Genomic DNA, 12,108 nt, shown 5'->3' with positions numbered 1-12,108 from the left:
TTTGGAGATCTAATGTCTTTTAAGGTAATTTAATGATTGTGAAGGACCTGGCTCATGATTTTTGAATTGGCAGTACTTCATGTTAGGTTGGCAGTACTTTATGTGCTCAAAGAAAATGCCCTGGGTAGTATGCAACAATAGTACACAAACGATAGTATGCACTAATGCTACAGAAAACTCCTTTTTTCCCCTGTGGTGGTTTGCTGTTAAAATCTAACTTTGCATAGAGCTAAAAAAAGCTTTCTAAAACTGAAAGTGATGATTGTTGTTAGTATCTGAGATTTACCTCTGTTTTGTTAAAACAATGTAGCTTTAATGTATGAGCAGAGATGGTTCTACTAGTGAATGTAGGACTTCATCATGGAACATTCATGTACAAATTTATTGCAAAAGACTTTATAAAATTACATTGAGTTGTCCCTGTTTAATTTTTTTTCTTAATGCTATGTGCTTATTTTACCCCCCAAAATGTTTAAGATAACTGTCAGTATTGTCTGACTTGTTGACTGAACTTTGGGTTTTAAAAGTCATGTTTTTAATTCTTTTCTCTCATAAATTCTCAAAAACAATGACAGTAAATGAGGTCCTTTTTATATCTGTATAACCCCATGTTTCCCATTTGGCCACAAGGAGACTTGCTGTTCAGACCTATTGAAATAAATGTTCCCCTTCTATCCCCTGTCCGAGTTTGCTTTCTTGTGGCTGATTTACCCGCCGTGGTGCCAACAGGGCAGGAGTGCCAGCGAGACAGCTCCAACTGGTGGCTGCGGGGTGCCTCAGACAGCTCGCTGCCTGACATTGCCCATCCTGGCTCAGTATAATTTGACATATAAGCATAGGACATACAGCAGTTCTTGCTTCATTGCTATGCTGGGGCAGCTGAACAGATGACAGTAACTGAGGAATATTTCAGGGAAAAAATCCTTTTGCACACAGGCCCGAGAGAACTACTACATAAGTGAGATTCACAGGGTTTGGCTGTGAGCTTGTAGACTGGAAAATTAGGTTAAAAAGGCTCACCTTTTACCTTTGTGTGGGCTCAAGTCCAACTTTTTTGTATTATTTAAAAGGAGTTTGAAATCATCAGTGGACCTCATTCCATAAGAGAAAAGAAAACTTTGCTCAGGAGAGGTAAAGGAACAGCTAGAATGGAGAGAAAGTAAGTTCCTCTTACCTGAGGCCACTAACAACACAAAACAATCCAAGGCATGCACTGGTTAAATCTTAAAGTGCTATAGGCAACCCACTTTTGCAATTGCCATAGAAAATTATTATTGTTAGCCATTCTGTTGATAGTTCATATTGCAAGAATTACTAGCAGATGGGAAAATAGATGACTCAGAATACAGTATTAGCAATCCATATTTTTTTAATCAAAGGCCTCTAATAAGGCATGTAGCATCTGTAAGATTCATTTAAGCAGTTGCTAGGAAGAATTTGTTTTTTCAGGTAAACACAACAAACTTAATACAGATCATTTTTTGATTGAATATCTATTTTCTTAACAATTTAAACCCTGAAAATACATTTGCTTGTTTTTGTTGCACCAGCTTAATGGCAGTATCCCATAATTTAGTTTGATGGACTGGAGGTTTGCAATGGTAACTCATGCATTATGGAATTACTAATGAAATCTAATTTTATCATATTGAAAACATCACAGGCCTAGAGCTTTTATTTATCTCCATTAGCTGTCAAGGGTGGATTAAGATTATAGTGCTCTACATCCACCAAAACCTTGGCTTTCACCCCCTGAAAAGTTTGGATGGCTACGGATATGTGCTGGCCAAGTGCAGCTAACGAGTTCCAGCCTCTGTCGTCCAGACCCCTTCACCTAAATTCATGGACTGCAAGCGCCCCCAAGTACCTCAGATGCATTGCCTCCTTCCTGACTCCTGTGCTGGAAACAGGTGAAAGCCAGTAGTCAGTATTTGCATTGCACCGCTTGACTTGATGACTTCTGAGAGGCCATTTTTGGTTGTACACTATCTCTTTCCTTCCTAGCTATTGCTGCATAATTCCAGCCTGTAGCAGGCACGCATATAGATTTTCCAGTTGCCCATTTTGGCCTGAATTTCCTTCAGTATGACTTGACCATGGTTGCAAGCAAAATATATAGGGTATGGTATGTGTCCTCCTACAGGTAGAAGAATTACTGACTGCAAATAGTTATTCTGGGATTTGCTGAAAATACCGATCCAAATGAAGCTAGTCCATCTGGGATGCAAGACGTTAGGTTGAAATACCAAAAAGTAAAAGTTGTTTCATTTGACTTGCTGGAGTTTAGTTCTGAGAGACAACCACGTGAGTATGTGAGGAAAGAATTCCTTCTCTGTCATTATTTGATGAAGACATGTTAAAAAAATAGAAAATAATTTGATGAAATGTGAAAGTGCACTACAGTCCACATACCTTGCATAATAGTACTGCATTATTTTTTTTCAGCTACAAAACTCATCTCTGCTTCTAAAATTACAGATAATAGTGATGAGCAATGGTTTCTGCCACCTTCATGCAAGGAAAGTGCACCTATCTTTGGAGAGCTAATAGCTGTGATATGTGCTCTGATCACAACTTGATCACTTTGTGGTTGGTTATCAAAGTCCTGTAGGAACTTCAGTTTGCCTAATAACTTGCAGGCTAACTGTCCCAACTTTCAGATTTTTAACCTATCCCAGGTTAAGATCTCAATAGTGAAGATGGTCGCATTAAGAAAAGTTTGCTCACAATTCTTAATCTGTTCTGCTGCTTTTTGACTTCTGTATGTAGCCTTTCTTGGAAATATCTCTAACCCTATTATGAGTAAGTTGAAAAGTGGGTCAGGAGGAGGCAAATAATTGGCCTCCCATTTCCAAAAAGTCCGAGATAAGTTATACCAGGTTTCCACACTTACCTGTCTCCTAAGGGGAGCCTAAACAGTGTGGCTGGGTTGCCTTTTCTAAAGATCTCCTCTAAAGAGGAGAGGAACCTCATGAAGTTAACAAAGGGAAGGTCAGAGTCCTGCACCTAGGGAGGAATAACCCCTGGCACCAGTACAGGTTGGGGGCTGACCTGCTGGAAAGCAGCTCTGCAGAGAAGGACCTGGGAGTGCTGGTGGACACCAAGTTAAGCATGAGGCAGCAATGTGCCCTTGTGGCCAAGAAGGCCAATGGTATCCTGGGGTGCATCAGGAAGAGTGGTGCCAGCAGGTCGAGGGAGGTGATCCTCCCCCTCTACTCAGCCCTGGTGAGGCCACATCTGGAGTGCTGCGTCCAGTGCTGGGCTCCCCAGTACAAGAGTGATGTGGCACTACTGGAGCAAGTCCACTGAAGGGCTACAAAGATGATTAGGGGACTGGTGCATCTCTCTTATGAGGAAAGGCTGAGAGAGCTGGGCCTGTTCAGCCTGGAGAAGAAAAGACTGAGAGGGGATCTTATTAATGTGTACAAATATCTAAAGGGAGGGTGTCAAGAGGATGGGACCAGACCCTTTTCAGTGGTGCCCAGCGACAGGACGTGAGGCAACGGGCACAAACTGAAACACAGACAGTTCCATCTGAACATGAGGAAAAACTTCTTTACTGTGAGGGTGACAGAGCACTGGAAGAGATTGCCCAGAGAGGTTGTGGAGTCTCCATCCTTCAAGATATTCAGAAGCTGTCTGGACACGATCCTGTGCAATGTGCTCTAGGTGACCCTTCTTGAGCAGGGAAGTTGGACTAGCTGATCTCCAGCAGTCCCTTCCAACCTCAACCATTCTGTGATTCTGTGATTGTTACTGAAAATTGAGTATAGTACAGTAACAAATTCAGTTATGGTTGTATTTTGTGCTGGTTGTCTTCAGTTCAAGTTGGTGTTGCTTAAAGGATCTTCAGCCAGAGGAAGCTTGGGGTGACAGAGCTCCTTTCTGCTTGGGCACCTTTCTTCTGCCAGGATTTCCACTTAAAGCAGCAAGAGGAGAAGGGAGCTGATAGCACTCAGCTTGTGTTGCTACGAGCTTCCTCTGAGAGAGCAGCTCTCAACTGGCCTCTTTATAGGCAAAATCCATTTCCTTTGGTACAGCAAAGCAGAGTAGATAATTTCATTCTGACTTGTTTTGGATGAAACCATGGTCTGAGAATCCTTCAACTTGTAGAAGACATTATTCAATGTTATCTGGCTCTGGAGATTGCTGTGCTTTGTTTTCTCCCTCTTCCCTTAGCAGTGTGGCTCTCTCTTCAGTTATTAGATTAACAAGCATACCTTTCAGGAGCAAATATATATATATTTTTTTCTTCTACACACTTAATTTCTTGTACTGGAAAACTGAGTATGCGTACCCACTCTAGAAGACTATTTGTGTGTGTAAAATAGGTATACACATCTGTTTCCAGATATTATATATTGCTGTATGTACTTGATACATACATGGTGTTATAGGTTCTAATTTGGCCTGTTGCTTTCCCAAAACCATGTGATTACACGGTGATATGAAGGGTCCCAGTGAAGGCAAATGCTGTTAGCAGAAACTTCATTCACTGAAAACTGCCTCTGTCTTAGAGTGGCTCGTCCTGGTACTAATTGTTATGTGTTTGATTGTGGCTATTTGATCTCAGAAAGGAGAAGACTGTTTCTGTTACTTGGAGTGGCAGGAATTGAACCATCCTCAGGGTAATTCTATCCTGATTACTGGATGGCTACAGCTTACAGCTTTTAAAAAGCAATCAAAATATCATATAAAGCCTTTCTGATTTCCTCTAGCCTTCACAGCTGAATACTCTACCCATTAACATTGGTAGCCCTAATAGTTACAACAGCAAACTACATGGGAAATTATTTATGGCAGTGTGTGACCTGTTTGCAATTGGAAATAAATGAGTGTCTACCTCTCTCATTTTAAGAATTGGAATTGAAATATTTACTGATTAGCTAAATCAAATTGGTACCCTGCAAAATTGAAAATTATTTCTGTTAGAATTAAGAACTAAATAAAAAGTTACTTATCATTCAGGGGAATAAATTGCATAGGAATAATTAAATTTCCTGCTTGAATTATTTTGCCGCCTCTCACTGGGAAATGTCAATAGCATGGATAGAAGTCAAGAAAAAAATACTTTGAAATTTGCCAAGGAGGTGCGCACACATGCACATCCCAGAATGATCTGCAGCTTTTAGATGTGATAAACTGGTTTTCTGTAGTACATAGAGCACTGTGACCATTCCTGTTTAATCCTGCATCTGATGTCAGATAGATGAGACATTCATAACTCTGTTTTCAGTTTCTTAATTTCCCTGTTTTCTGTCATTTACTTCCTTTGGATGACCCAAGCATCATGCATTTATACAAATGAGTACTGCAGTTGCTTAGGTCCCCTGGGTGACGTGACTGAGATCATTCTGAAAGATTCTTATTTTCTGGATTTGAAAATTCAGTCTCTTTAATTTCCAGCCCAGCTGCCTGTGGTCTTTAAAAAATACTTAATTCTATTTGCTGTCTCTATTTCTTGATTGAAATTTAAATAAAAACTCACCCATGGCATTTCTCTCTAACAATTTATACAAAATGTTTTTCAACACAGAATAATTATGTGATCACATGAGTTTGAGTCTACTATATATAGTTTAAGCCTGATGTCTATAGCAGTGATTCAGAGGGGATACCTGGCTACTCAAGCTGGTAGCTGGTCTGGCCCAGGCCAGATAGCAGACTTTAATAATGGTCCTCACGCAGCATGTGCATACACAATTATTTATGGTGCCTTTCTTAGTCCATTTGCTAGTCCATGGTGCCCCAAATGCATTCCTCCTCTTACACATGCTAGAAAACATGGTTTTATTGCTCCTTTCATCTGTGTTGCTTTGGAATTGGTTAAACAGGGGAATCAGCACTGTGATCTCTTCCTGTGATACTGCAAATCTCTCTGACACTCCTCTAAAGAATATCTTCAGTGAAAAGTGTCTTTAATGTGCCAGTTATATTTAGCAATTGGCTAAAAATGAAAGAGAATGGATTTTTTCCTTTCTTTCTCTGAAAATAGAAAGATGTTTTTCTGTAAGAGTCTTGGTGACGAAGGAATTATGATTCCTTTTGCCAGTTCCTTCTCGTGTTTATCAAATGTGAGAAACGTACCAAACTAGAGGATATTTAATTATTTAGGAGGCAACTCCTTCCCTCCTAAGAAGCCAAAGTTGTCATTTGTCCTTGGAGAAACAAATATTACTCAATGAGCTTCTGAGCTACTAAGCACGTGTGAGGTTGCTCTGAAGCTAATACTAGTGTGAGGATCTTTGGTCCTGGAAGGTGTTTTGACTTCTGGGTTTGATTGCCAAGTGCAAGGGGGATTGCTCTTGGCTGTGGGACCATAAACATCCTCACGTGGTTCCTTCTGAAGGAATCGCAGAATGATGCATGTTTTCTGCTGTGGGGAGGCCTTGTAGAATTAATTACGAGCAGATTTTGCCTTAATTAGATATTTTCCCATAAATTCGCATCTTCATGGGAATTTCATTATTAAAATCACTTTGCATGAAAATTTTCATCTTTTTCCATATGCTCTTCTATGAATTTCTGATCTCCACTCCCTCTGTGTTCTGGCTTTGTTAATCGTTTACTATGTACAATGTAATATATTAGTAGCAGCCATAACACTCGTGTTTGGACTGTATGTAGCAATATGTGTTGCTAACTTATATGCCTCAGATGCTAATAAAAATATAGATCAAAAGTAGTATTGCATTCCTCAGGGAAAACAGATCAGACTGTGTTGATGGAAAATTGCCCTAGATTCATGAACTAAGTATTGACTCATTAGTAGGTTGATTCAGAAAATGTTTTCATTTTTTTTTCTGAGTTAGGTGGTGTGCTTGTTTGCAATGTCAGAATATTGGCAAACAAAATATAGATTGTCCCTTTCCTAGGATGAAATTACTTGTGCTATTTGAAATATATTGATGTATTTCACACTTTTTCCACAGTCATTTTTACACTGAGTAATTGGTGCATCCCTGGCAAGAAATAGAAAGGCAGAGAAGCACTAAACTTCCCCATGAAAAAATACATAGGCCAATCAAAGGACCAAATTTCAAATGTAGGTATTTCCATGGAAGACCAGATGGGGCAGCAGTGCCTGAAGTGCCCCATTATGTGGCCAGATTCCAGCTGTTGTTATCTGCAGTGGCCAGCAAGGCAGCGAGACTATTTATTTTTAAATGACCCATTGGTCTTTAATTTTTGTACAAGTTCTGAGCAAGTAATGAACCATTTAACACTGTAAGAAAATATCTTTAGAAATAAAAGAGCTTGGTCAAAGCTAAGTCCTTCCCATGAGTTCAGGAAATTATTTCATGTATTATTTATACACTCTGGCAATTTCTTTGAGTAGTTATGGCAGCAATCCATTGAGGAATACAGGTGCCTTGTCATTCTTACCAGAAAGTACTTCTAAATATTTGTCAGTATATTACTTGTGGGAGACTAAAGTTCTGTAAAAAGTATTTGATTAGGCAGTTTAATTTTTATATGTGAATATCATTATGTCTCTACTATGGCGTGTTTTTTTCAGAATAATGAATTTAACTCCAGATCTATTATTTATTTACCATCTATTTACAAGGTATGCAAAGTGATTTTTTTTAAATGTACAGTAAGTATGTGTGTGTTCTTATGCTATTAAACTTACTATAGTGCATACTAGTGCTTTTTGTTATATAAATAGTTATATATGCATACACAAAAAACTGTAAAACTTTTTCAAATGTAAATTAAATGCTTATGAAAGGTGGTGAGTTTCATTGTTGTTGTAAATACTTTTTAATCTTTTTTTTTTTTTGGTTGGTTGATTTACAGTTAAAGAATCTAAGTTTAGAAGAATTACAGATGAGATTAAAGGCTTTGGACCCTATGATGGAACGAGAAATTGAAGAGCTTCGTCAGAGATACACTGCAAAGAGGCAGCCTATCCTAGATGCGATGGACGCAAAGAAACGGAGACAACAAAATTTCTGAGTTTGTTTTGCTTTCGTTCAGAGATAATGTCATGAGTCAGTGTGGACACTGGTAACTGTAAGTCTGAAGGAGTTCTGAGAGTTAAAAAAAAAAATGCAGCCTTTCAAATTTTCCTTCACAAATGATGACAATTGGAGCAGTGAAAGAGCATACGTATGGTATTCTGCAAAGGCAGTAAAACACATTACCACTTGTTATATTTTCAAATGTTTAATGTAATAGAAGTTCAGTCTATTACTTCCTAATCTTTTTTCAGCTGTATAGTGGTAATTTTGTGTTGTATGTTAGGAGTTGTGTTTTGGAGCACCTGGAACTATTTCTTGATTGTGCAACACTACAGAGCCTTATGTTGCAATATATTTTCCTCCCATTTAGTAGCATATTTATTATGTAATCTTTGGCTATCCTATTTATTTTATGCCTGTTTACTTTTTTTATTAGGAAGCATTAGGATAATATAGTGGAGAGAAGAGCCAGATTAGATAAAACTGGTATTGTAGTATGATACAAAAGCTCACTACTATATTGTCTTCTAAAACTCCCATTTCAGCAAGCATCCTAATTCAGGACAGCACTTGAACATGTATCCAGTCCATTCAGATCAGTAAGATTTAAGCATAAACGAAATGATAGACATATGCCTTACTGCTGTCCTGAATCAAGGACTGTGGCTGTGGTTGAGCAATACAGTTGTTACACTAGAGAGTGCTCTTTTAGAGAGTATTTCTGTCATCTTTACTCACACTGAATGATCTCTTATTAAATAAGAAAACAAGTGCCTAGTCAGTTTTGATTTTCTATAATTCAGGAGAAGCAATAATTGCAGTCGCTCCTACAGTGTAAATTTCCAATTGCTATTGCAATTCTGACCAGTGGAAACCCCTATTTTGCACCGTAGTTTTATGATGAAGTAACAGCAACACTTTTGGGATATTTTTTTTTGGTTCGTTTAATTTTCTATCACTGTCTTGGGGGGAGAGGGAGTTATTGGTGGTTTGGTTTGGTTTCACATTATAAACATTAAGGGATAGTAATTTAAAAGCCAAAGAAAATCAACTGTATACTTAAGTACTGAAAAGCAGTGTTTTGCAGTACTCTGAGGGTTCTGTCCTGCAATCACTGAACATTCAAAATTCCTGAAGTCTTCTGTGGTAAATTTTGGGGAATCAGAAATGCAGGATCAAGCTCTTAGTATCTTTTTACAGGTTTTCTCTCTGGTTCATGTTGTGTTATATCTAGTAGGTAGAATTTATCACATTGCAAGAAATAGTTCAGACTTAGCAGAAAATGTGATCCACTTTCTGAACAATCTAGTGTGTTCTCTATTGATATCTTTACAATTGTTGCCTTTTATGTAATTAACTTTACTGTGATAGTCATACTTCTTTAAACAATACAGCTGAAAAGATCTTTACATGCAACCTTCAGCTGTTCATTTTTTAATGGTGACTACTGTATGGGCATCTTCTGTTAAATATTTTCTGGAAGTTAGTAATCATCTCATACCTCTTAACATTTACTGTCATCATATATGGACCATTCAGATGGAACAGTGCAGATTTTGGAGATGGTGCATTGTATTATAGAGTTTAAGCAAAAGGGAAAAAAAAATTTAAACAGTTCAACTTATTACAGCCATGCTGGGACCAGAGTTTGCTTTTGAGCTGTCTACAGCCGTTGTTGTCATTGTCGTTCTGTGCGTGTGTTTGTGTGCACACCACGCTCTAACATGTAAAGTCAAATAAATTTTAATTGTGATTATTAAAACATCCTCATCCTCAACTCCCTTGTGCTTCTTAAAATAATGATCATCCCTTACAAGGAAATAAGAACACAGAAGATCCATAAAAATTACTTTAAGCAAGATAAATACGCCTTGTAGTCTTACGCCTCACGTTTATACAATGAAATATGTCAAGTAAAAAATAGTATAATCATATCACTGTATCATTTGATTATAATCATAATGCAACAAAAAACAGCAGCAACCCTCCCAATTAGTACAGTTACATTATTTATTTAAAATTTATTTCCAATTCCTGAACTTTCTGTTCTCAAAAACTCTCTGTTGTTTATATACAAAAACAAACAGATGAAATATAGAAAGATTTAAACCATCAGGAGAGAAAGCTAACTTGTCTTATGTTGGTATGCCTTTTAAGCAAAATGTCACTGTCCAGCATTCTTATTTGCATCATTAGTAGCTTTCTTTTCCTTTATTCTCTTAAACTTTTCCCACCAAAAATAAGACACTAATTTTGAATAATGCAGCTTTGCAGCATAATATGCAGTGTAGTATAATGATCACAATTTTCATATTTTATGTTATGGAAATTTTTGCAAGGTAGTGCACTAAATATTAAATAGCTACCCAGAGGGACTCCAGTAAATGGCCATTTTAGACTAGAGCTGTTGCAGTCTGACATCTGAAAGGTATCAGAAGATGAGGGACATCCTTTCTTTATTCCTGATCTGTCTGCATAGAAGCAATTTGACTAAATTTTGTGCACATGCATACATACATACAGCTATGGATTATACACACAGGAGAAAAATCTGAAAGAGTGGAGTAATCAAAACTCTTAACAGTCCACTTAAAATGGCTGAAAATTAGCTTCTGAGTAGCTTGGATAGATGCAGGAAGTTTGTGACCAAAGAATACTTCCACCAATTAATACAAAATTAGTAATGTTGCCATCTGATATGGTGCACACTATAGTCAGTATAAAGCTGTCTTTGGCTTCAAAAGCCAGCTTATTGGGCTCTAAATTAGATGCAAGAATAACATACAGAACTGGGTTTTGTATTAAGAGATGGATACAATTTATTTTTTCTTCTGTTTATGTAAGTGAATCAAATCGTCCCTGTTAATGACTACACATCTCCACTGGTGGATGAGCATCCCTGTAAAGGAAAGCAGATAGTGCAATAAATAAGATATTTTGAAAGCAAGACTTGCAGCAAATCTAATAGAACTACTGACAAGTTAACTTTCAATAAGGTTTTAACCCAGCATTTTCTTGTTTGCTTCTGATTTTGTATGTTTAGGTTAATCAGTAAAAAAAAAAATTTTTGAGAAAATTAATTACCAAACATTTGTAATAAAAGCTAATTTCTTAGGTATAATCGTCGTCTTGTTGTTCATTCTAACTGAAGCTAAATTATGTTAATAATAACCATTAAAGTTCATTTACATAGCCTCTCATGCTTAAATTTCCTTTCTATAATACCGTGAGCCCAGAAAACCGTGTCTCTAAAAGTCAGGTATGGAAAGGTTTTTTCCACCTGAAGACATTGATGCAAGCTCCAGAACTCTGGGGATCATCATGGAAAAGAATAACAGGCCAGTCTAAGGACAGAAATTCTCAATACTTTGCAGAAGTCCCTCTCTGCAGTCTAAGCTTGCTCAAGGCCTAATCTCGAGAGAGCTGAGCAGTACCCCAACATGGTGAAGGCTGGAGGTATTCATAGACATCCTTTACCTGGAGGTACTAGCAGACATTAGCAGCTTTAGGTGCACCTTTGATTGCCTAGTGTAATGAGAACAGTAGTTAATGGAGAGTCTTTGCTGGGGAAAGCTGCTGCATATAATTACTTAAATTTGGTGCCATAGCCCATATCTTTTCTGATTTTTTTAAAATTATTCATTCTGTTCTAAGAATCTGTCCGTAAAGACTCTTTAGTGAAAGGGACTCATGAGCAAAACTCCTCAGTGAAACACATTATGTTTGAAGTGACAAAATTCTACTGCTAATATGAATTAATCTGACAGTTATTGGATATTATAATTGTTTACTGTTTATCCACAATAAATAATAGCTTGTCTATATTTGCCAAGATGTATTCAGATGAGAGAACATAATGTACAATGGCTCAGACTGCTTCTCCATTCATCTGTACCGTATGTTGAACTTCCTAGTATAAAAATGGCTGGTTAAGAATGGCTCGATGGATGAATACATGAGATAATGTTAGTGACCATTCCTAGGCACTGGTGCTTCTAAATAGAATGTATACTGTAAAACTTCTGTCGAACACTCTGTATGCACACTGCTTTATCAGAATGTGACATGATGAGGGTTAAATTTTCTAAGTATATACTTGGTTATAAAACTATAATTAAAAAGACCTTATAACATGAGGAAA

At 37.5% G+C, this 12,108-nt stretch overlaps 1 protein-coding gene across 4 annotated transcripts in view; it reads left to right on the top strand.

The window, feature by feature from the left end:
* STK3 (serine/threonine kinase 3) overlaps positions 1-12,108 on the top strand; it is a 156,735-nt gene extending 144,627 nt beyond the window's left edge. For all 4 annotated transcript variants that reach the window (XM_067290362.1, XM_067290355.1, XM_067290357.1 and 1 more), the window contains one exon: positions 7,804-12,108. In XM_067290362.1, coding sequence (XP_067146463.1) covers positions 7,804-7,962 — 159 coding nt within the window. In that variant the 3' untranslated portion in view covers positions 7,963-12,108. The remainder of the gene's footprint in view (positions 1-7,803) is intronic.

This window comes from Apteryx mantelli, chromosome 2 (assembly GCF_036417845.1).
Source record: "Apteryx mantelli isolate bAptMan1 chromosome 2, bAptMan1.hap1, whole genome shotgun sequence".
NCBI classification, from domain to species: domain Eukaryota; kingdom Metazoa; phylum Chordata; class Aves; order Apterygiformes; family Apterygidae; genus Apteryx; species Apteryx mantelli.
This window is presented reverse-complemented; position numbering and strand designations above follow the sequence as displayed.